The 26,554-nt window shown below is 41.6% G+C and overlaps 1 protein-coding gene across 2 annotated transcripts in view; it reads left to right on the top strand.

Moving 5' to 3' along the window:
- Positions 1-26,554, top strand: part of LOC126545511 (AT-rich interactive domain-containing protein 5B-like) — a 99,187-nt gene that overhangs the window by 27,172 nt on the left and 45,461 nt on the right. Inside the window, exons 3-6 of one of the 2 annotated variants that reach the window (XM_055061498.2) lie at positions 1,919-2,368; positions 3,301-3,395; positions 10,143-10,195; positions 18,579-18,676. In XM_055061498.2, coding sequence (XP_054917473.1) covers positions 1,919-2,368; positions 3,301-3,395; positions 10,143-10,195; positions 18,579-18,676 — 696 coding nt within the window. The remainder of the gene's footprint in view (positions 1-1,918; positions 2,369-3,300; positions 3,396-10,142; positions 10,196-18,578; positions 18,677-26,554) is intronic. The other variant, XM_050193412.3, reaches the window with a different exon arrangement.

The raw sequence follows: 26,554 nt of genomic DNA, 5'->3' as shown, positions 1-26,554 counted from the left end.
TCAATTATGCTTGCATATTGTTGGTTGTTTCAAATAGAATGATATCATTCGAGACGATAATTGTGGAAGCGGACATGCTGTGTTTAAAGACTTGCTGCTGGAAATCTTTCTATTTCAAATGAAAGAGTGTTGTCGGGTGCTCTAAGTTTGGAAATAAACCCACATGTGCTACCTGAAGGCATCAATGTTTTCCCTTGGTGTCTATGTTTGTTGGCTTCTTATGATACGATTAATAAAAATTGGGCCCCACGGTTAACCCCCTTTTTTCTTGTTCATTACATAACGAGGGTCTTGAATCCAGCAACATTGATGCCTTCAGGTAGCATGTGTGGGTTTATTGACCAGTTGTGTTCACCCAAAAAGATCACGTAATCGTGACGCCTGCAGCAGAAAGGATGTTCCACATCCGCCGCCAAGGTTTGTGAGCGGTTGCGCTGGCTAACACTCCCAGGGTCAGTTCTAGTAGTGACATATAAATACCCAAGAAAGTGGATGGGAAGACAGTGCCAAGGTAGCTCAATTGTTAGAGCATCGCACGCGTAATGCGAAAGACGTGGGATCGTTCCCCACCTGCGGCAAGTTTTTTTTTCATCCATTTTCAGTTCCATTAATTTATAATTTCTTTAATTCAGTTAGTAAGTACAAGTAATTTCCCCTGTGTTTTTCTTGGTGTCTTTGTTTGTTGGCTTCTCATAATATGATTAATAAAAATCGAGACCCTCGGTTAACCCCCTTTCTTTTCATTCTTACATAACGAGGGTCTAGAATCCGGCAATATTGATGCCTTCAGGTAGCACGTGCGAGTTTACTGACCAGTTGCCTTCACCCAAAAAGATCACGTAATCGTGATGCCTGTGGCAAAAAGGATGTTCCACATCCGCCGCCAAGGTCTGTGAGTGGTGGCGTTGGCTAACACTCCCAGGGTCAGTTCTAGTCGTGACACATAAATACCCAAGAAAGTGGATGGGAAGACAGTGCCACGGTAGCTCAATTACTGGAGCATCGCACGTGAAATGCGAAAGACGTGGGAGCATTCCCCACCTGCGGCAAGTTGTTTTTTCAGCCGTTTTCAATTTCATTAATTTATTGTTTATTTAATTCAGTTAGTAAGTACAAGTAATTTCCCCTGTGTTTTCCTTGGTGTCTGTTGGCTTCTCTAGACAAAGAAATGATTCCTGTGAACTTCGTAGTGAGAGACAGATGGCTAAATGTGTATTACTCATAACCTCTAAAAATTTAAATTGATACTTGCTTTCAGTAATTGGAAATATGAGCAATGAGTGCACATCATTTCACCTCCCATCACTTTACAAATGGCATGAGCAGCCTGGAAAATGGTAGCAGAATTGATAGTTCTGCATACAGTTGAACATTGTTATAACGAAGTCATAACCAAATGACAATACCTGTGTTATGTTCAATATTCATTATAAGCATATATTTGTGACAGGCTAATATTGGCTAGAAAAAATATTGATCTAGTTTGTTGTATTCAGTAATTCATTATATCAAGGTTTGGCTGTATTTTGATGTTTTGGTTATCTAAAACAAAAACAAAATTGTTAGCCTTGTCTTATGCATTTTTTGTCTATAAGAAAACTAACTGTAGCCATTTGTGTGGGTATTACTGTGCTGCCAGTGCACAGCAGTTGTCACATCCCCCCCTCCCCTTAAATAATAAAAAAAAAAGAGCTAGGAGAGAGTAACAATGCGCCGTTTCTTCATTGTATCATTATGGGAAGCTGGTACGTGTTTTCCAGTTTACAATACTCTGGATTTTGTGTATACATTCTCTTCTGCAGTTTGGAATGTCTAGCATGGCAAGAGAGGCAATTTGGTGCGGCCACTTCCACAAAAGCGTCGAAACTGTTACGCAATCTCATACGTGACAGATAAAACCTGTGACATTGCCTTGCAGCTCCAGTGGAGAGGGGCCGTCAACGAAAGCGCATCCGCAAGGCTAACTCTGGATCTGAATCCTCTGAAGAAGGAAGCTCGGAGGTGACAGCTGCTCCCAGTACCCCATCTAAACCTTCAGTGCATCATGGCAAAACAGCCCAAGACAAAACTGCAGATGTCAAGTTAGAGAAAGTGAAGTCAGAAAAGATGTCACTGGACAGCATCCCAGAAGTCAAGCCTGCTAAAGAAAAAACTGCGCAGGACAAAGTGCCTCTGGACAGAATGCCTCAGGGTAGAATGTCACAAGACTTGTTGCCTGACACAGTGCCACAAGAGAGGAAGCCACATGACAAAATACTTCTGGACAAAACACGAAATGGTGCTGACGAGTTTCTACGGCGCCTCTTTCAGTTCATGAAGGAACGCAACACCCCTATTCAACGTGTGCCTCATCTTGGGTTCAAACAGAGTAAGTCTTCTTTGCTGGTCCCTTTCTCGTCTCTCTCTCTTTTTTTTTGTCTCTTTGCATCAATTGCAATATGCCCACAGTCACGTGCAGTATGCACAGTAATACCTGTGTGCTTTCAATAGTATGCAGAATATTTTTTTTGTCTTCTAGTTATGTATGTTTTTCACATTTTACAGCACAAACAGTGGGCACATTTGCTGGCAAGGCACATTACATTCTTGTAACGTTTTCAGTTCTGTGTGATGTGCATGTCAGTACAAGCCTCGTGCTGCATGAAAGATGTACCTGTCTTGATTATTTCCAGCATGCTTTATGCCTCGGTAATAAAAAAAAATTATGTGCAGGGACAGTGTTATGATTATCATTGTGCGTCTTTCATGTGGCTTCAGGCTGTTATTTTATTATGTTCCTTTAACATATTATGAACAAGAAGAATAAGGGGACTAATAAGTCGAGGAAACCATAGGGGGAAATTGACTGTTCTCTTTAATGTAAATGTAAAATAAAGAAGAGGGAAGGGCAAAAGTGGACATAAAGAAAACTTGCTGCAGGCGGGAGTTGAACCCACAGCTTGTGCATTATGTGCATCATACTCTTCCATGGAGCTACGCCAGTGGCTGTCCACGTGCACACTTTTTGGGTATTTGTGTATGTGTACTAGGTCTAGTATGTACATATCGAAGCAAAGGTTTCTTTGCCTGCTATCCTGGGTTCCGCGTTGTTCGGTGCTGCCTTGTCACATACAACAGTTTATGAAGCACCATATGCTTACCGACGAATAGTGCCAGTGAGTGCACTCATGTTCTGCATAATAAAACATTAAATTGTGCCATAAATTTTATACATATGATGTCAGCTTATTGGGATCTCTAAAAGGCACAGATATTTTAATGGAAGAGTGCATAATATTCAACAGCATCTTTGATTTTCAGTTTATGCGCTACTCTACTCTTTGACAACTGGGCATGTTCCACTGGATGCTCCGGCCTATATATGTAGCAGAATTTTGACCAAGAAAGTAATTCCAGTGAGTGTAATCTGTTATGTGTAATAAACTAACTCGTGACATAAACCTATGCATATAATGTAAGCTGATAGGTATCTCTAAAGAACACAGATGTCTTGATGGGATAGCGCATAATATTCAATGGCTTCCTTGATTTTCCTAAATTTATTGTATTATGCTACCCCATTCTTCATCCATTGGGTATATGCCACTGGGTATGTGCCACTGTAACACAAAGGGTTGAGAATCCTTAAATGTATTGACATACGTGTCGTGCTTCTCTGTGCACACAACTTTCATCACTATTCTTCCCTCAACAAACATCACACACTTTCTTAATCCCTCTAACGTTGCTGCATTGACGTTAAACAGAATTGTATGCATTGCATTTAGTTGTGTAGCATCAACCGCTTCACATAGGTAGATTCCAGCTGTGCATTGGATGTGCGTAATTTTTTATGTATTTATTTTTCTGAGTGGCTGTCCACACTAAAAGTGCATCACACATAAATATACATCACAGCTAAAGTAGAGTCATGGGAAGCCGAAGGGGTGGTGGGGTGGGGAGGCGAGGGGGCTTTTTATGTAGCTACTAAATAAGCTGTACCTATTGGGATGTGCACTCCACCAAAAGAAAGTTTGGACTATCCAACCATTCCTAGCATTGGCCAGCTACTTTTTTGTGATACGTACGTAAGGGGTTTCTTGATGTGACTGCCTAAGAGAATGATTTAAACATGGAGAGTGTGAGCACAGATGCTGACCTAAATACTTCACTACCCCACTTCAGGAAAACAGCATTTGTCGTGCATTCAGAATGGCCGTTTCCACATCCAGATAATGTTTTTCCTTCAAGATTTTAAATGAAAATAGTACTCGGAATGTCTGAAAAACATCATGAATTGAAATCCTAGTGTACATGAACAATATTTTGTGACAAACAGAAAAGAGATGTTGCTTGTAAAATGCTATATTAAATTTTCAATACAGAAGTTCACAGGAAGATGGAGTCTTCAAGTGATGAGAAGTATTGGAACAAGGAATGTTGCTGAAGCCAACATTTCGGCAAAGGGAGAAAAACTTTGACCTTTAATTTGTCTTCTAATATTTAACCTATTACTGCAAATAGAAGTAAACTAGTGTTATGAAAGAATACTTTATCCGCTTAAACTGTTTCATTTTTTCTCTTTAGTGTCGCTTTAAGCAAGTAAACAGTCCTGTTGTTTATAATCTATTTCCCATATTGCTAAGTGTGACAGCTTTGCTGACTGTTTAGGATTGCTTCTTTGAAAACAATTTTACCCTTTTTTCGTGCTGCAAGAAGAAAATTCTTCAATCTTGTTGTATATCACACCTTCAAAATGCTTGTAGTTTGTAAGTTAAATTTTTATAGACTGAATATTTATGTATTATATTGTATCACTGGAAAACATGTCTGTTAGTAGGATATAACTTCATTGTTGTAGAATTAGATGTCTTACCCATTCATGGGAAGAGGAGGTAAACTATACATGGTCGGAGCATTACAGATTCTGGAGATAAGCTTGCATAATATGTGCTCGCTGTTGCAAGAACTTGTAATTTTGTTTTCTATTTAGAAAGTTCTGTAAATGTTACGTAAATTTTTTCAACTCTTTCTGGCAGGTTACTTAAATTCCACATTTTCCCATGGTAATACCATATCTTAATATGCTACATGGTAGCTATGGCATTCTGCAGCTGAGCATGATGTCACAGGCTTGTTTGGATGGATGGATGGATGCTATGAGCGTCCCCTTTGGAATGGGGTTATGGCACAACCCACCACCCCGTTCCCAAGGACGTTTCCTGGCTGCCGTGGCCACCCTCTGATGGTGGTGGAATGCACTACTGCTCTTGTACCATGCTTTTGGGGACATGTTAAGGAACCTCAGCTGGTTGAGGTTAATCCGCAGCCCACAACATACACATTCATAATCTTCCAAATGTGGTTTTATATTGTTGAGAGTAAATTAAACATCTGAGAATGGCTCATCATAGAATGCTAATATTTTACCGAGAAGAGTGTTCAAACTTTTTCTAACTGTAGGTGTATATGTGCAAGATGTAGGGCTGTTTATGGTTGCAAAGCTTCTCACAAATTCACAGACAATACTCTTTCTCTTCTGTCCCGTCTGCAAGCAAACAAGCAATTTACAGACACTGGGTGTAATAACTTACAGGAGCTCGCGCACTCCAGTGTGCTAGCTTCTGTATGTTTTAGCTACAATCACTGGCCTTTATTGGCAACAAGATTACAGCCCCGTCTCACTGCAGGTGGGTTGCTCAAATAATAATAAATATAAAACGTTCCTACACAGTATTCAGGTTAATTTTTTAGCTTGTTTCTCCTTTACTGAAAAACACTGCCTATAGTTATAGTTGATACTTGTCTTTCTTTAAAGCAGTTGCATATAACTATCACGAAGTGGAGATTTCGGTGCTTTATTTAACGTCGGCTGTCGGGCTAGTTGGTACATGGCTTTTAGAAACGGTCTTAGGCGCAAAAAATAGGACACAGAAAACAGAATAAAAAGAAGGGGGGGGGGGGGGGGGGACGACGAAAGACTACGAAGATGTCAGAAGAAAGTGGCTTTGTTGTTCAGCCGGTCGCCGCCTTTGGTAGAAAAGTGACCGCAGCTGTAAGAAAGAATTTCAAGCAGACTGACTTCCTTCTACAAATAAAAACAGAAATGTCTTGCAGTCAAGTTACTGAAGAGTAATCACCTTGAAGCTTTAAGCAAGGTCATCGATGTACAAGGTGTCAAGGTACAATTGGGAACTACCTACAATTGAACCTGCAAAGCTTAGTTGGCAAGGACATGTTTCTAGTACTCGGTTCCAATGAAGTTATCAAGTACTTGGATGAAGGCCTCCCGACGGTCACCGCGGGGTTTTCCATTGACATAGAAGATCACTTCTTCTGCGATACCGCATGATGGTTTCTTTGCCGTAATAAGGCAGCAAGTACAAGAAATTGGTGAAGTCGGCTTTCAGAATATGGCAGGGGTGAGCACATAAAACTTTCTTGAATGTGCACCTGTCCATTGTCTTTTATTCTGTTGTTCCTGTCCTATTTGTTGCGGCTAAAACCGTTTCTAAAAGATTTCGGTGCTTTCTCACAATGGCCTTGTAAATTGAAGGTAACATTCTTGCAGATGACCTAAGGAGCACATAATGGCAATAAATCCACATAAATTGCGCATTGTTGTTGTTACCATCGCTATGGAAGCTTGCTTCTAAGTTTGGAACTTAAATGTGGTCCTCCCTAATAATCGGAAAGAAGCCACACAGTGCTAGCATATGCATAAAGTTACCATGGAAAACAACGGAATACCTGCAAATGAAGCACTGCTTCTTTCAATTCGTCTTGGTTCAGCTTAACCTGTAGTCGTTAAATTCTGAGACATTAGCACCTTTTATACCTCTGCTCTTCTAAGTGCTGTCAATGTTGTGTGTTCTACTGGTTTACGATTCTGCTGTCTGAGTTGTTAAAATTGTTTTAAGAAAAGGATGAAAAAACAACTTTTTAATGACACCTTAGCATATTGTAAATTCTTCTTTTGTTTGTACAATATTTATTATTTGTTGTGAAGCCTGGAAAGCTTACCAAAGTATTTCAATTAAGACTTCTTTATGCTGATGTTTTCTTTTTTTTATGCTTGAATGCATTTATGTTTTAAAATAATTCTTCTGTTTATAGCACATCTAAAAATATTGTGGGGTTTAAGCTGTGCAGTGGACTGCGAGGGACACCGTAGTGGAGACTCTGGATTGACTGTGACCATCTGAGGTTTTTTAAGGTGCACTAAAATCTAAGTACATGAGCATGTCTTCATTTCGGCCCTATTGAATCGAACCCGTGATGTCGTGCTCAGCAGCAGTACAGCATAGCTATTGAGTCATTTTTTGAAGGAACGTTAAAACTGCACAAAAAAACGAGGACAAGCGGAAGGAACACGCAATACACCATGAGCGCAGACTGCCAACTATTTATTCTTGGTATTCAAAGCATAGGCTGTTTCATGTGACCACATCGTCACTCATACGTTGTGCAGGCAACGTAAGAGAGGATTCTGCAGACTCATTGCATAATACTGCTTGCACTGAATAAACATCAGGGAAAATGTTATATATATATATATATATTTATTTATATTAAACGGACAAAAGTGCTGAAGACGGCACATGTCTCTTAACAGTAACTAAAGTGTAGACAATAAGTGAGGGAATGAAAAAGTGCTGTGGTACCTATAAAACATGGTTAAAACAAAGTCAACACGAGCGATGAAAAAAGGGTACGAAAGACTACGAAGATGTCACAAGGAGGTGGCTTTGTTGTTCTGCCGGTTGCCGCCTTTGGCAGAAAAGCGACTGCAGCTGTAAGAAAGGATTTCTAGCAGACTGACTTCCTTCTAATAAAACAAATGTCTTGCAGTGAAGTTACTGAAGAGCACGCACCTTGAAGCTTTAAGCAAGGTAGTCGAGAAAAAAGTGACAGGTCATCTTGAACTCTTCACCGGTAAAACCCATAAACCGGACTGCCCCCAGCGAGCCATCGTTTCAGAGAAAGAAACTTGGCAACATACTATTGGGAACTGTCTACAATCGAACCTGCAAAATTAAATTGGCAAGGGCCCGTTTCTAGTACGCAGTTCCAATGAAGTTATCAAGTACTTGGATAAAGGCCTCCCAAAGATCTCTTCTACTGCGATGCTGCATGATGGTTTCTTTGCCACAATAAGGTAGCAAATACAAGAAATTTGTGAAGTCGGCTTTCAGAATATGGCAGGGGTGAGCACAGAGAGCTTTCTTGAATTGTTATACTTCTACCTGAGCTCCACTGTCATCAAATTTAATGGAAAATATTATGTGCAGAAGGCTGGGATTTGTATTGGTTCTTTTGTTGCACCTGTTCTCTTCGACATATCTTTGTCAGCAGGTTGAACAACGAATTTCTGGTTAACAAGCATTGCGCATTCTTCAATATGTAAACTATTACCTAGTCATACTTCACCTGTCCGCACAGGATGACCTTGATGATGCTGCCAATTCCATTCAAGAAATATTTGAATCCACCTCTGGATGTCTCACCTCCACCCATGAGTTGGCCAGCGATAACTGCCTACAGTTCCTGGACCTAAAACTTCATTTCTCTGCCAAACACATCTGTTGGTCTTACAATCCGAGGACAAATAAGACTCTGCTGCCATTTGAAAGCGCGCATTCCAAGCTTGTTAAGCGCGCTGTCATAACCTTAGCCTGTAAGTCTGCCCTTGAAAAAATCCTGCGAGCATAAAATAAAAACCACTTTCGATCAGCAAGTGCAGCGCTTCCTTTCAGCTGGATACCCTGAGAATTTAATCACCTGTGCATGTGAAAGCATCTTGCAGAAACTAAGATGTTGCAAAAAAACGGAAAGAGACTATCAAGAAAGGTAAACTGCATGTTATGCCCTTGGTTCATCGCGTTTCGCACAACGTTAAAAAAGTGGCGAGCTGTTACAGGGTCAAAGTCATCTTCTCTGCTCCATGTAAACTCAGCAGAATGTGCCCTTTGGTGAGAAGAGAAAAAAAGAGTAGCCCTCAGTGTGCAACGAAGCACAATAAGCAGTTCACTGAGTGTATTTGTGGTGTTGTGTATAGAGTGCCCCTCACCTGTGACAGGTTCTGTATCGAACAAATGAGTGGTTGTTTCAGTGAATGGGCATGTGAACATAACTGGAATGTAAAGAATAACGCAGGAGGCACTTTAGCACAACATTGCAAAGGATGCAAAGGTAAAGGTGACAGTAAGCAAAAGACTCCTTGCAAACTGATCTTGGGAAACGCAACTTTTTTGTTTAAATTGAGAGACCAGACCGAAAGGGAGGTTGTCGAAGCATTTCATATAATAAAATTTAGCAATAAGTGTGTCAGTACTCTGTGGGTTTTCCTTTTACAGGAAGAATTTGCTATTCTGGAAAGCCACTTGTAAAAATTCGTAACTTTCACGTCCGTTTTCTTCCCTTTTTTTTTGTTTTTCCATGAATGTAATTGCCCGCGAGTTCAAGTTGAGCTTCATCAATTTTTACCATGTTTTATTGCTCTCCCCTCATGCCATTTTTCACAAGTTTTCAGGTATTGCTTAATATTGTCACCTTTGCCTTTACTTTGGTTTATTGTTGTTTTATTATTGTGACATCTTCGTAGTCTTTCGTTCCCTTTTTTCGTCAGTCGTGTTGACTTTGTTTTGACCACATTTTATAGGTACCGTCACGCTTTTTTATTCCCTCACGTATCGCCTACACTTTGGTTACTGTTAGGAGAAGTGTGCCATCTTCGTTTTTTTGTACGTTCTATATATATGTTTTTTTCGTAGCATAGATTGGTTCGCGTTTTCCCTGGTGTTTATTCGATGTAAGCAGTATTACACAATTAGTCTGCAGAATTCTCATGTTATCTGCACAATGTGTGAAGGATGATGTGGTCACGAGCCTGGGGTCTCGCTTTAAACAGCCTATGCTTTGAATAGCAAGAATAAATAGTTGGCAGTTTGCGCTCATGGTGGAACTTCTGCTTGTCCTTGCTCTTTCCTGCAGTTCTAATGTTCCTTCAAGTATGAACCAATTAGCCAGCAAGAACGTCCTACCATTGAGTCACCGTGGCAGGTTTTATGCCACTTCTGATTTAGAATGCATACCTTGATTATGAGTGTGGATTGCGTATTTATGCTTTGCTAAGAGTTTTCACCTTCCTTTTTTCTGCACAGTTGACCTCTACCATTTCTACCAGTTTTCTCAGCGACTTGGTGGTTATGAAAAGGTATGTTACTCATATTGAGGTTGAAGATTTCAGTGTCTTCACTGCTCCCTGCAAAAATAAGGCTGCTTTATGACTTGTTAGCCTAAAATCTTTGCTAAAAGTATGACATTAATTCTCAGGAAAGCTTTTATGGTTTTGTCTTGTATAGCTCACAATTTCATCTCACGTGCTTGTCTTGTATCTGATGCAATTGCTGTTGCTTAATATGATGATGTCACGTAAAGTCTGTTTGAGTAGCTAGATACTATGTATGTATTGACAATGTGGCTATCGATGTGTTAATAACTGTTGATGAATTTTTGGCAGTGCTGGGGGAACCCACATTGCTCGAGATAAATATGTTTACATAAACACTTCACAGCATGCTTGTCATTTGCAATGTGTGGACACTGTGTTATATTGTGTACAGACTGCTCATTAACGGGCAATCCTTCTGACAAGCATTTAATTTTATTATTTGTCGCACAAAGAATGTCTCTGCATACACTTTTCACTTTTAGAAATAATGTTTCTGTGCATGTAATGTGAAATTCTAGTCCTCTGGAAAGCATGTGCAAAGCGTTCAAACTGTTGCATCTGTTTTTTTCCTGTCATGCATAATGTTCCAATGCTTGCTACACCAAGCTGTAGTTTCCTGCAAAGTATGCACGAAGTGACCTGTTTCATTACCTTACCACCTGTGCATTGGGGTGCATAGCATGCTTCTGCTGTTGTCATTCCACTCACTTCACTGAAGCTGCCATGCAATACTGTATTTACCCAAATACAACACTCACATTTTTTTCAGAGAAAATGGTTACTAAAATTTCCTGCGCGTTACAATCGGGTACAAAACCAGAACTTCATTTGCAGCATTTAGAACAGCTTACGATCATGGCATTAAATATGACAACTAAGCACATTGCTGTGGGTTCATTTTGTGCTCAACTACAATCTGGAGCGTTATTCTTGGTCTATCACTTTTGTAGATCAGATCACTTTTGCGAGATTTCGCATGACTCAGCACCAAATCCGTTGGCTTATACGGCCGCCAGCATTTCTGGTGCTGTGCCAAGCTCATTGTCTGCGCACAGTTCCAGGAACGCTGTCGGCCGCATATTTGCACAAGTCTGTTGCTGAGTCACGTAAGATCTCGCAAAAGTGATATAGTAGTATCTCTAAAAGTGATCACTTAAGAATACTGCACCTGTGTGCTTGGTATTTGTGTCAATGAAGCGTAAACTGCAACAACATACCGCTTTCATTATGAAAGCTCATTTCAAAGAAAAACCCTTCTGTGAAGGTAGATTCTGCTCGTCTTATTTTTTCTTTTTCTGATCACAAACGGGGGGGGGGCATGCTATATTTTTTTTTATATATTGGGGGGGGGGGGGGGATGTTACGTTCAGGTGTGCGCTAGATTAACGGGTGTGTGAGAATCGGGTAAATGCACTACTGAAAAATCCTAACTCGCAATTGAACATCACGAGTTTGGACACTGCTAGGGGCATGAATTTTTTTTTTCTCTAAAAGTTTCCAATGGTAAGCCTGAGTGAGCTAATTGCATGTGAACAAGAGAAAGATAGAGGGAATAAAGGGAAGGAAAGACAGGGCGGTTAGCCACTGTAAGTACCGGCTGGCTACCCTGTGCAGGGTAAAGGGGTAAAGTGAATTAAAGGTGATAGAAGGAACAAATGAAAAAAAATACAGTGAAAGAAATTCGTACTATAACGCGATACTACGCACTACAACTTTTAAAGTCGGTTGCACAATTCACAAGCCCTTAGGAACTTTAGCAGAGCACTTAAGGCCTCAATTGTCAAAACCTGTCATGACCAGTGTTCTGGAACGTTTTCCTCTGTCACAGGGCGATTGTCCAGCTTATCGAGCATCTGTATAATGATCGTCACCATTAGATGCAGGCTGGGACAAAATATTATTGTAAACTTTTCGCCACATGTAACTGCTAGGTACACTGTTTTTGTTGCAACAAATGTTTTGGTTGTGCATGCTGCATTGAAGAAAGCTGCACTCAAGCATGCGTGTTCTTGCCCCACAAAAAAATTATTTCAGTGAGAATTCTGTCCTTCATTTGTCACAGTCTCTGTTTGGATGTCTTCTGGACCTGTTCCCGTTGCAGTGGGAGGTATGCAGCTGAAGGGAGCTGTAATGGTCATGTTGTCCTGTACTTGCATTTGGTAACTTTGGGGTTTAAGTTTATTCATTCAGACATTCACAGCTTGTAAGCTTGACTCTATGCACAGCTTTCCACATTGCTTATGTGGCTTTGTTCTGGTGATCTTCTTCTGCTTATTTCTATAATACAGTGTAATCAAGTGCTGCTTTTTAAAGCAGTAGGGGTATTGAGAACAATGCAAAGTATGAGCCAAAGTCCAAGTTTCTGCATTGGGTGCAGGCCATTAGTCAGGCCTTTTGTCGCAGGCACAGGCCTTTTGTTGGCACCTCCAAAATAATGAACATATTGAATAAAGTTTGACATTTTAAATTAGGTGCATCTTTTCTGGAGGTAGATCAGTTTTATGAAGATGTTGAATTAGCGATGATAAAAGGGCAAACTCAGTGTACTGTAGATATGGACTTCAATGCAAAAGTGGGGAAAAAGCAGGCTGGTGAACAAGCAATTGGCAACTACGGCGTCGATTCTAGGAATGCTAGAGGAGAGATGCTGGTAGAATTCGCAGAAAGGAATAAGCTTCTAATAATGAACACCTTTTTCAAGAAGCGTAGCAACAGAAAGTGGACCTGGAAAAGCCCTAATGGTGAAACTAAAAATGAAATTGATTTCATACTTTCTGATGATCCCAGCATAGTGCAGGATGTAGAAGTGATAGCTAGGGTAAAGTGCAGTGATCATAGGTTAGTGAGGGCTAAGATTCACCTCAATTTGAAGAGAAAAAGAACAAAATTGGTCAAGAAGAAACAGGTCAACCTAGAGGCAGTAAGGGTAAAAGCAGACAAAATCAGGCTGATTCTTGCAAACAAATATGCAGCCTTAGAACAGAGAGCTGATGATGACATCGAGCAAATGAATGAAACCGTAACTAGTGTTGGCTTCAGAGGCAGCAATTGAAGTAGGAGGCAAGGCACCAAGGCAACCAGTAGGCAAGCTCTCCCAAGTAACAAAGGACCTAATAAAGAAATGACAAAGAATGAAAGTGTCCAATTCAAGAGATAAGATATAATTCGCAGAACTGTCAAAACTGATCAACAAGGCAAAAATAAGCGATATTCGAAACTACACATGAGAAAGACTGAAGAAGCCGTAAAAAATGGACGCAGCCTGAAATAAGTGAGAAAGAAACTTGGCATAGGGCAAACCAAGATGTATGCACTAAAAGATAAGCAGGGTAATATTATCAGCAGTCTTGAAGATATAGTAAAAGCAGCGGAAGAAGTACCCAGAGGAGTCAGGATACCTCAATTGGAAACAGTAATGAACAGGATACAGAAACTCCTCCTGTAACTAGCTATGAGGTCGGAAGGGCCTTGCAAGACATGAAACGAGGAAGAGCTGCTGGAGAAGATGGAATAACAGTCGATTTAATCAACGATGGTTTACGCTTCCTGAGCGAGATACGCTCAGGAAGCGTAAACTTCTGTGGCACAGTGCTTCAGAGGAAAGACAACAAAAAAGGAAAGTAAACTTAATTCACGAAAAACTACGCATTGATAATAACGTCTTTGTTTGGGATGATACGGAAAACGCTCGAGTAAAAATTGGAAAGTACAACAATTCTAAGAAAGACTGACTTCACTATGCAGATAATAAAGAACTCCGTATTATAAACATCAATGCCCGTAGTATCGTTAATAAATGTGATCAACTTGAGGCTATTATTATAGGTTATAGTCCGCATATAGTTGTTCTAACTGAAACATGGCTACACAGCGGAATAGAAGATGAAGTCATGTTCCCGCCTTCTTATCGTGTTTTTCGACGCGACAGACCAACGAGAGGAGGTGGGGTAGCTGTACTGGTAAAGAAAAATATGCCGTCCACTCTTTTGCGTCAGGCTGACGATATAGAAACTATTAGCCTAAAAATTTCTTGTTGGGGACAATCTTTCCTGTTGTTTGCCGTTTATCGAGCACCCGGTTCACCGCTTCAATTCATGAGTGATTTGCGTACGCATATCACTTCGTTCACACACAAAAAAAAAATATTTCTGTTAGGAGACTTCAATCTTCCAGGAGTTAATTGGGAGGATAATACTTCTTGCACTGAACTTACTCCCCATGTCAATTATATGCGTGATATAATTCTATGCCACAATTTACATCAAGTTGTAACTTTACCCACGCGAGTATACGGATCTTCGTCGTCAATACTTGACCTTGTGTTTGTGAATAGAAATGTCGAAAAGTTATCAGTGTCTGTTGAACGCGGCATATCTGATCATGAAATGGTATGTTTTTCATGCTGCTTGGAAAAATGCAATCGCAGTAATGCAAAAAGTGTTGTAGTGAAGGACTTTTCACGTGCCAGGGACGAAACTATTTTAGATTATCTAGATTTTCACCTCAGCAACTTCAAAGGAAACAATGTTATAGAACTTTGGGACAGGTTTAAAGAACTTTGCACATATTGTGTTCAAAATTTTGTACCAAACAAGACAAAGAAAACAGCGAAAGTTAACCCTTGGGTTACGCGGGAAGTCATTCACTTGAAAAGAAAGATTAAACGCTGGAGACGAAAGAACGCCCCTATAACGCAAATTCAAACCGCAAGAGCTAAATTAAGCTCGTCTATTGGGCATGCTAAACGGCGATATTTTAACCACACTCTGCCCAATTTTATTCGTACCGCGCCACAAAAATTTTGGACATATTTGAGTAAAAAAAACAAACCAATTGAACAAATAGTGGTTGGCGGCATTCTTATCGTCGAAAAGCAAAGTATTGCAGAGCATTTCAACACATACTTCCATAGTGTCTTTGCAAATACAAGTGATACATCGATTCCCATTTTTTCTTTGTCCGTTGCAAACTCGGACCTTGTATCTGTACCTGGCGTAGTTTCTATGCTTCTTAACTTAAAAACCAAATCAACCCCTGGTCCTGACAATATATCGAATGTTTTTCTGCGCCGATACGCAGAAATGGTGTCCAAGTTTCTTGTGATCATTTTTCGTGCTTCATTATCCACAGCAACTCTTCCTATTGACTGGCTAACTGCACGCGTAGTACCTGTACCGAAAAAAGGGGACCTAACGCTGATAAGTAACTATCGCCCAATATCGCTAACGTCATCATGCTGTAAGATGCTAGAACACATCATAGCTAACTACATTACTAAATTCTTAAGTGATAACAGTGTACTCTCACCTGAGCAACATGGTTTTCGAAAAGGTTTTTCTACTGTCACCCAATTAACATCGGTTATTCATTATTTTGCGAATATTCTAGACAAGTCCAGCCAGGTAGATGTAATATTTTTAGATTTCAGGAAAGCATTTGACCTTGTTTCACACTCCAAGTTAATTGAAAAACTTCGATTAATTAACATTCCTTGTTTCATTGTTAATTGGGTTTCAGCATACCTCACTAACCGAAAACAGTTTGTTAGTATCGATACTTACCATTCCCATGAACTTCCAGTTACCTCAGGCGTCCCTCAGGGTAGTGTTTTAGGGCCTTTATTATTCTTAATTTATATTAATGACATTGCCAGCGTTGTCACAGCACCAGTTCAAATAAAACTGTTCGCTGACGATTGTGTTCTGTTCAGTGAGGTAACCGGTTGCGATGATCAGATAACCCTGAACAATAATCTTCAAAACCTTCTTTCTTGGTGCAATCGTTGGAACATGGAGGTAAATGCTAACAAAACAGTTTACATGAAGATAACTAAAAAAATAAATAGCCTATCTTTTCCTTACGCTCTCGGATCTGAACCATTAACCGAGGTTAGGGAATACAAATATCTTGGCGTCACAATAACTCATAACCTGCACTAGAACATTCACATTTCTAACGTATGTAACTCAGCCTTTCGTAAACTCTGTCTTCTACGTCATAAACTAAAACAAGCTCCCGCTGAAACTAAACTTTTAGCCTACACATCAATAATAAGGCCAAAACTGGAGTATGCCTGCATAGTGTGGGACCCTTACACAAAAACGAACATTGGTGCACTAGAAAGAGTACAGCGTAAAGCAATCAGATTTATTTTTTCGAAATACCGTATGACTGATTCCCCGACAGCAATAATGAGACAACATGGCATTCAGACATTGGAAATACGAAGAAAAATACAACGGCTGAAATTTCTTTTTCTTCTTAAAAATAATCTCCTCGCCCTCACTCCTGAGCCTTATGTAACGCCAATGGCAGCACGCCGAACACGTCATCGTCATGCTGACTCTCTAACTCCCTATAATGCCAGAACTAACATTTTTAAATATTCTTTTTTCCCACGCACTATAACCGATTGGAATAATTTACCTCAGTCGCTACTAAACAGTACTGATTCCATTGACCGTTTGAACTACTGATTTCATAGTAATAACTGAAATTGATCTTTGTGTTACATTCCTTCGCATTGCTTAAAATTGTACTGACGGTTCATTTGTACATTTACTCTTCACTTTTGTTTTGGGAATTGTTTGGTTACAAGACCGAGTGTTCTTTTTACCCATTTGGTTCTCGCAGCTGGTGGACTCCATTGCTATTGTGCACACTAATTTGGTCCTTTTGTTCTTACGTCTGCAAATGTAATTATTCTGTATTTTGTATGCCCCTCCTGCCTGGGCCTCAATGAGGCCTGCAGTATTGTATAAATAAATAAATAAATAAATAAATAAATAAATAAATAACATAATGCTTGGAAAACTGACGGCTCATTATAGGAGGTGTCTATCGACTGCAAGGGTCCCAGAAAACTGGAAGAATGGAAGCATTATACTAATCCCCCAAAAAGGGAGACGTTAAATAATTGAAAAATTATAGGCCTACTAGCTAACTCCCAGTATTACATAAAATATTCACCGAGATAATCTCCAATAGAATAAGGGCGACACTGGACGTTAGTCAACCAAGGGAACAGGCTGACTTCAGGAAGGGATACTCTACAATGGATCACATTCATGTCATAAAACAGGTAATCAAGAAATCCATAGAGTACAATAAGCCTCTCTATTTGGCTTTCATAGATTACAAAAATGCATTTGATGCAGTAGAGATACCAGCTGTCATAGAGGCATTACGTAATCAAGGAGTACAGAACACTTATGTAAATACCTTGGAAAATATCTACAGAGGTTCTACAGCTACCTTACTTCTACACGAGGAAAGCAGGAAGATACCTATAAAGAAAGGGGTCAGACAGGGAGAGACAATCTCTCCAATGCTACTCACTGCGTGCATGGAAGAAGTATTCATTAAGCTATTAAACTGGAAAGGCTTAGGAGTAAAGATAAACGGCGAATATCTTGAGAACCTTCGGTTTGCCGATGATGAGTTTGCCGTTCTGTTCAGCAACAATGCAGATGAGTTACAACAAATGATTGAGGACCTTAACAGGGAGAGTGTAAGAGTGGGATTGGGGGGAAGATCAATATGCAGAAGACAAAGATAATGATAAATAGCCGAGAAAAGGAACAAGAGTTCAGGATCGCCAGTCGGCCTCAGAGTCTGTGAAGGAGTACGTTTACCTAGGTCAATTAATCACAGGGAACCCTGATCATGAGAAGGAAATTCACAGAAGAATAAGAATGGGATGGATCGCATACGGCAGACATTGCCAGCTCCTGACTGGAAGCTTACCATTATCATTGAAAAGGAAGGTGTAAAATCACTGCATTTTTACCAGTGCTGAAATATGGGGCAGAGATTTGGAGACTGACAAAGAAGCTTGAGAACAAGTTAAGGACTGCACAAAGAGCGATGGAACAAAGATTGCTAAGCATAACGTTAAGAGACAGAAAGAGAGCTGTTCGGATCAGAAAGCAAACGGGTATAGACGATATTCTAATTGACATCAAGAGAAACAAATGGAGCTGGGCAGGTCATGTAGTGCGCAGGTTAGATAACCGTTGGACCATTAGGGTTACAGAATGGGTACCAAGAGAAGGGAAATGCAATCGAAGATGACAGAAGGCTAAGTGGAGCGATGAAATTACGAAATTCGCGGGCGCTAGTTGGAATCGGTTGGCGCAGGACAGGGGTAATTGGAGATCGCAGGTAGAGGCCTTCGTCCTGCAGTGGACATAAAACAGGCTGATGATGATGATGATGATGTCTTCATGCATCCTGCATAATGTCTTTACTGTTGTAATCTGGTCACATTTCTTTTTAAAAAAAACTTGTTGCTGTCGTTTGATCATTGCTCATGGTACACCGAACGGTATGGTGGCAATCTCGTTTTTATCCTACATTGCCACAGATCACGGGGCGCAAGCAGTGGAAGCAAGTCTATGACCAACTGGGAGGTGACCCAAGCAGCACAAGTGCAGCGACCTGTACCCGTCGTCATTATGAAAGGTAAATTGAGTCATTGTTTACTTAAAATAAAATGCCTTCATCTATGTACAATTGAACCTTGATGCAATGAACATGTTTAAAACATATTATCTGGTATAACAAAGCAAATATAACATTTGGTTGGCCATGCTTTATTTCAATGTAGTATTTTCCAGCTATAATGAAGTTGAAATTGGCAGATTCGACGCAATATCAGTTATAGTGAAGCAAAGTTTTGTGTGCGCATGCCTCAAAATATATATTCTGGTAGCAAAATGACAGTTGCTGATTGATTTTTCGGACTTACGCGATTATTAGAGCTTCCCTGTGGCACTCTCACCTACCCCAAGCACCAATGTATAACGGCAATAACTGGAATTTCAGATGCTGCATAATGTCTTGGGCATGAAGCAAGTGCAAAATGCTACAAGTTTGTTGGTGGCGAGGAACAATGTTGTTGCCATGTTGACTGGCACAAAACCACAGCCTTGGTTGCCGATTCTCTACGAAGCGGCACTGGTTAGGCATAACAGCCTAAGCAGTGCGGCCGGAGGAGTAGATAAAGACCAGTAGTCGCGGGAATCCCGGCGTGAATATACTCGCACTCGTAGACCTTACCGGTGATTGAGCATGAAATCAGATGCACAGGATAGACTGACAGCTGTATAACCATATTTGCACGATACTAACGCACACCTTTTTCGAATACAATGTGCTTTAAAATTTGCATGTGCGTTACATTGGTAACTAATTCTACTCAAAATCAAAAACGACACCGTTTCTTACTTAAAAAAAAAAAAAAAAAGCTCAATAGTACACTGTAGCTAGCACACTGCCATCGATTAGGTCGTCTGAAGGGAATGATGCTCGGAGACTTTGCAAAGCGTGTCCACGGTGCGTGGAATGTCCTCCTGCAGACGGTAGTTGAACGAACCGTCAAGAAGTGTGGCATTTCTAAAGCAATAAATGGAACTGAAGGTGACTTTGCATCTTCGGTGAACAGCGAAAAAGAGGTGTCGTCGGACTATCACAGCGACTAGCCGATAAGATTTAGCTGTGTGGGTGTCCGTGTGGCTTAGTATGTTCCATAAAATTGTTTCTACACCGTACACGTCAGCTCAAGTTTTGTTACTTGATGTGTGCGGTAGAATTGGCACCAAGTTAATTTCTTGGATATTTGGGTGGTTATATAACTGTGCATTACAATCGGTGGCGCGGTAAAATCGTGCAAATACAGTAATAGTAGAGTACAGATCAATGTGCACTCCCCTTCGTGTCCTAAAAGTCTGCCCACAGTGTGCGCATTTTTATGTTTGCATTTGTAGGCTTTATCAGCGATCGAGCGTGAGGTCAGACGCGTGGACTAGACTCATGACTGTATGAGTGGAGTACGAATCCACATGTGGTCCTCTCCATCTCCAAAAAGACTATCAACGGTGTGTGTGTTTTGGCCAGCGACTTGATTCGGTTGGACCACAGTCAGCAAGCCAACGTGCTGTTGGCTTGCTAACAGGTTGACTTTTTCAGTGCTTTTTCAGTGCTGGGAGCTGCCAGTCTGTACATGCAAGAAATACAAAATTTTTTATTCTTACCATGTCACGATTTACAACAAGAAAGGCGCAGTTGTGCCACAGCAGTTGTGCAAATTACGCAACTACCAATACAGATAAAGGTACTGTGAACGGTTGGGGCCTATACAACAGAACTAGAACCACAACAAAAACGAAACCGCTGTTATGTTGATGACAGTGCAACAGAAGACAAAAAGAGAAGAATGTGCAACTGAGCTGTCAGGCTTTATAACAAGGAAATCTGGTTAATTGACATTATTCAGTAAGGAAAAAAAAAAAGCAGAAGTCGAGACATTTTGCTGTCCTGATTGGATCAAGTTAGGACTTAAGATTATATATGGTGAACAGCAAGCAAAAGCAGATGAAATATAAATTGTTCATATTTGAACTTTGACATGAAAGTGTAATTGCTACGTACAATTTAAATTATATAATCAAGCTGTCACTCCGACTTTGACGCGAAAACGTAATCGCCACGTGCACTATAAATTATATAATCAAGCTGTCACACACCATGCTTCAGGGTATCCCAGATGAAAGGTTCCTCCCTTTTGTATAAAATAACGATAGAAAATACGCTTAAAATAACATACAGTGACACAAAAAGACTGCACCCGAAAACGATGCCACAAGAATAGGACTGTGCAAAGGCCAGCAAAAGGTATAAATCTACTTGTTCTTGGGCAAAAACAGCAGGTTGTCCAAGCTCTCTGGCTTGAAGCAAGTCCTCCTCTCTTGTAGCACGTACGCAGCTGCACTAAAATTGCATTCGCTACTGGCGCACGTGGATGAGATCCAAAGAACCTTTTTTTGCAAGAAATGAAAGGCCACGGTGTTTCCTAGTCTGGGTTTCTCCCCATTCAAGCAGTTTCTCAATTTCCTCACACCAGTCGCTGTTCTGAAGGTACGGTAACTGTCAAGCTCACTGTTGGCTGGCTGAATTTCTGCAGCATCGTGCCACCCCTTAAATTTTTCAAGGAGTGTACGCTTCTCTGGGGCTCCATTATCCGGCTAGTCTGTGCTTGTTTCTCCTTGTGGCAAACAGATGTACATCAATCAATAATTCGCATAACCTGTCCTGAACAGTTTTCCTCTCCTGCTCATCAAACATGCGGAGATGGCACAAAGGCGGCCACGAGAATGTTGCAATTATGTGAAGCTCTCCTATGGGCAGCTTTATTTAAAGAAACCCTAGCATCCTCGACTTGAACTTGCCCGGCAGGGGCGTCTGCGTCAACAGGCGTTTGGTGTGTTGTGACACCGCGTACCCGAGCACACGAAGGTTGAACCCTCCCGTGTCTAACTGTGCGCCTCTTAGCCATGTCCGGGGAAAAGGGAATCCTGGAGGTTGAGCTAATGCCGCGTGTTTGGACCTTTTCAACCCCCTCGGCGGTGGCAACACACCTCTTTGGCCTCGGCTTCACGTAGACGGCACCCTCGGACTGACTCACCCGGTGGAAATCGGTAGTTGCCTTTTCCTATCCTCCGCTCCAATCTTCGTCTTTTTCACTAGCCTTTTCATCTTTCCTGTCTTCTTTTCACTTCTTACTTCCAAATTTCCTGGTAGCAAGTGTTAACTGTGTGTAATGTATCCAATCTTAGGTATATACATTAGGTTACAGTGGCTGTGTACTGCAGCACTGGCCGGCTGTATTTATACAGAATCTTGTCATGTCCCCCAGTTGGGCTCCATGGTGGGCGGCTGGCACAGCTGCCAAAAATTGAATATTTTTATGGCTTTGAGCTCATTCTCAAAGCTACCTGATTGCCTCTTTTGTAGAGAGGGCACACCGATGAATCCTTAAACTTTTTCGCCAAGAGCAAAGACATCTTCCCACATTTCCACGTCATCCATGCTGAAACGCACGAAAGGACTGTAAGAACGCATTCTCCTTTTGTTGTTGCAAAGTGCCTCACTGGCACTCTGCGCTCTGGATACAAAATTACGAAAATGGCCAGTGGTGACTTTCTCCTTGAAGTTCGTGACAAAACCCATCGTGATAAATTGACAAATCTCATTTTATTTAATGACACCCCGATTGCAATAACCCCTCACCATTCCCTCAACAGCACAAGAGGTGTAGTTTCAGAACAGGACCGGCTGGAAGCAGGGTGTCTACCAACCGGGAAAACCGGGGAAGCCGGGAATTCTCAGGGATTTTGAATAGTCTGGAAATACTCAGGGAAAACTCATTGAATTAGTGCTTCTAACAGGGAAAATTAGCTGTAATTTTATTGAAAGGGAACGAAAGTCGCGGTAATGCTGGCTCGCGTAATAGAGAGGGATCATAATGAATAGGTCTTTTGATACCGTGTCATTGGCTGGAGGAGTTGGCAGTGTACAGGCAACGACCGACTTTCCGGACACCCGATAATTCGGACGGCTTCGCACCACGTACCCCATAGAGTCAATGTATAAGATTGTCTGAAATTTCGGACCCGAGAACCCTTCGCCGTCCAATTTTCGGGACTTTTTGCTGTGAAGCTACCACTGCCGCCGTTTTGGATTGAAACATTGAAATTGAAAGAATTTCCCACTGTAAGCAATGGCTATTCCTCTTTGTGGTCCTCGCAATTGGCTGCGAAGCTCAGAAAGCACGGCGCATTGCATAATGCTGGTTCCCGAAAGTCAGCTTAGCCTCAATACAAAAATGTTACGCGGTGAAGCATACACAAAAGTATTGCGGCGAAGCATAACACGTGTAGGAAAGGGCAATTGTCACGGGACATCATCACCAACCTATTTTAAGAGTCCACTGCAGGACGAATACCTCTCCCGTGGATCTCCAATTACCCCTGTGCTGCGCCAACCGATTCCAACTTGCGCCTGCGAATTTCTTAATTTCATCACCCCACCTAGTGTTTTGCCGTCCTCGACTGCATTTCCCTTCTCTTGGCACCCATTCTGTAACCCGAATGGTACACCGCTTATCTAACCTATGCATACATTACCTGCCCAGCTCCATTTCTTTCTCTTAATGTCAATTATAATATCGGCTATGCCCGTTTGCTCTCTGAACCACACCGCTCTCTTCCGTTACGCCTATCATTCTTCGTTCCATCGCTCTTTGTGTGGTCCTTAATTTGTTTTCGAGCTTCTTTGTCAGTCTCCAAGTTTCTGCCCCATATGTTAGCACTGGTAGAATGCACTGATTGTACACCTTTCTTTTTAGTGATAATGGTAAGTTTCCAGTTAGGATCTGAGTATGTCTGCCCAGTTTTAACCCAGTTTTATTCTTCTGTGAATTTTCTACTCATGATCAGGGTCACCTGTGAGTAATTGTATCTATTCCTTAATTATGCACATGTCCACCCGCCATCTCCTTTCACAGTACGAGCACCGATATGCCTAATAAATGAACTGGTAGGCCTTTTCGGATGTGCCTAGGGCGATTTGAGCCCTTAACGGCAGTAAAAAACATGCATCCATTTTTTTTTACTGCCTGATTTTACGGACGTTTTCCCGGTCCCTAGGGAGTCCAAAAAATCGGATGTTGACTGTACAACTGATGAAGAGGATCCTTCAAAGGGTCCGTGGGGCGAATGCGCAGTAGAAGGAGTACGAGAACAGAAAGGACCTACGCACTGAGGAATGAACAGGAAAGGAAGCACACCGCCGCTTCTTTGAAGGAGCTTGAGATCAAAAAGGAAAGCATTGGCTGACGCCGACATGCAGGTGTCCCTCATCCAAACCAAAATAAACTCTTTAAAGAAGTGAAACACAACACTGAGGCGTTGTGCGTGGGCTGAGAGTATGTCAGGACAGTTGAGATTGACACACCAGCCGTTGAGAAAGAATGTCACCTGTGACAAAGTTCGGGCCTCATACCAATGAGCTTGCTATCAATTGATAAAAGTAGCTCATATCTCCTTCGGTCACGGCATCCACATTTGTGGACGTGTACTACTTTTGCCATTTCTTTGCAATGGTAGCAAGGAATAGATCATAAACATTAAGCTTAGGGCAAATTGAACATACAATAACCTTAATTACAGTGAAACCTCGTTAATTTGTAGTTGGCTGGAGCTTGGAAAAAGTATGTGCTAAATGGTAGTACTGTTTAACTGAAATAGCATGAGATCGACCCCTTACCTGTCAAAAACGGAACTCAGAGAGGGTGCGATGAAAGGGGATAAAAACATGCAGTATTTATTCACTTCGCCCGACAAGTGTTATTTTCATTTGATGCCGCGGCGGCCTAGCAGTGACAGCGGCCTCAAACTTACTAAAGCTGCGAGTCAGCTTTTCAGCCAGTCCCCTCTTCTCGGCAAACACTCGCATGGCAGATTCCTCGTTGGCGTTATGTATTCTCCGTGCATGCCCGCGGTAGCGCTGCAGAAGTCGCGGGGTGCCTTTTCCATTGCGGGGTGCTGTTCTCGTCGCGACGATTGCATTCATGAGTCTGACGTAATGCGCAGCTTCTGCCACTGTCGGGCCTGAATGGCCCATGCTGTCGCTTTCCATGTCGTCATCATCACTGTTGCTAGCCGACACTTCGGCAACAACAGAGGCAACGATGGCGAAACGTCGAACCTCGCAGCCGACATCTCTTCGCGGTGGCAGCACCGCTGCCAACCAACTTCTTCGCATTCCAAATGCCACATGCCGTAGTCAACAGCAGACCCCTGTCGCGTGCCAGCGCCGACCTCTTCGTGTCACGTTCGATAGCACAAATGATGTCTAATTTTTCTTCTATGCTGAGCATCCGGTGTCTTTTTCATCCGAGCTTCGGTATGACGCGAGTCCTCGCTTGCGCGACGCCACAACTCTGGCACGCTGCCGAAATGATGTTGATGTTGATGTGGCTTCACGCACAAATGCACAGTGTGCTTGGATGCCATTGTTCCGATCTCTGAGGCTAGTTGTTCTGCCGAGCTGCCCGATGGAGACGACTCATCGCCATGTTTGCGCGACGAAAAGTGGAAACACTACGTGCTAACCGATACGTACGCAATAAGCTGGTACGGTTTATTTGGATATAAAGCACATTATGTTCAATGGCCGCTGATTTGGGGATTTGACTTTACTACTTTTAAAGCTAAACTACTGTTTAAGCGGGTACAGTTTAACGAGGTTTTACTGTACTTCCATTTTGCTTCTGAGTGATATGTATCGTTACAGGGTACCACTTTGGTGGAGGCACTATACCATGTTTTACGTGATGCTTGATGTGGGGCATGTTGTTGGCAACCTTGAAATATATATATATATTTTCCTTCTTGAAATGCTTGCGGCCAATGAATAACTTGTGCATGTAATTCAAGCGGGGATTTAATCGTTCTTTATGGAGAAATGCAGCATGACTGACTTTACAATATTCAAATATTTAGTTACTCTAACTATAGTAACTCATCATAAAATTCTCAAAAAGTCATTCTACCACCTTGATTTGCTTTCAATGGGGTCTCATGCACCACCTATGTTTCATACATGTATCGACACACTCGACAGTTGGTCATAATTTCTGACTGAAGGGGATATTTGAAAACATTTGTTTCTGCATGCATCTCCTTTTTATTCATATTTTAAAATGTTCGACTCAATTTGCAACGAGTTTACCATTTTTTCATAGATATTTGATTCGCTGTGCATTTTGCTAGCACCTCCCTTCTGATATCTTTTTGAATAAAAGAAATGCTACTCCTTACTATTCAAACTGAATTAAGTCGTTTTTTTATTTTTTAGCATGCCTACTAGAGAGTGACAGCATCGGGCGACATGGTGTCAGCCTGTCTTGACGCAAAACAAAATTCTGTATCACTCATGGAATTTTGCAAAGGCACTCAGGCAAAACCTGGAAAACTCAGGGAATGTCAACTTGGTAGAAACCCTGTGGAAGGAACAACATGTCACGAATGTGCACCGAATCAAGATCCGCCAAGATGATAAGGAAATACCCACAAAACACCTGATCCTTACCTTTTGTACCAGCACACTCTCCGAAAACATCGAAATAGGCTACATGAAAATTAATGTCAGACCATACATACCAAATCCACAACATTGTTTTAAGTGCCAAAGATTCGGTGACGGCTCTCAGAGCTGCCGAGGCCGTACCACCTGTGTAAAGTGCGCGTCCCATGACCACCCTGCGAACAACTGCAACGACCCACTCCACTGTGCAAACTGTGACGGTGGACACCCTGCTCATTCTCGCTGCTGTTCTTCATGGAAGAAGGAAAAAGAAATCTTATCCCTTAAAGTCAAAGAAAACATTTCATTCAAAGAAGCGCGCAAGCATCTCTCTATTTCACAGGGACCTACATTTTCCGAAGTGGCATGGCAGGGGGCACGGCCACAACGGTTCTCGGCGGCCGTTAGGACCAC

The sequence above is a fragment of the Dermacentor andersoni genome, chromosome 1 (genome assembly GCF_023375885.2).
Source record: "Dermacentor andersoni chromosome 1, qqDerAnde1_hic_scaffold, whole genome shotgun sequence".
In the NCBI taxonomy this organism is placed as follows: Eukaryota; Metazoa; Arthropoda; class Arachnida; order Ixodida; family Ixodidae; genus Dermacentor; species Dermacentor andersoni.
Note: the sequence above shows the minus strand (reverse complement) of the source record. Positions and strands in the feature narration are given on the sequence as shown.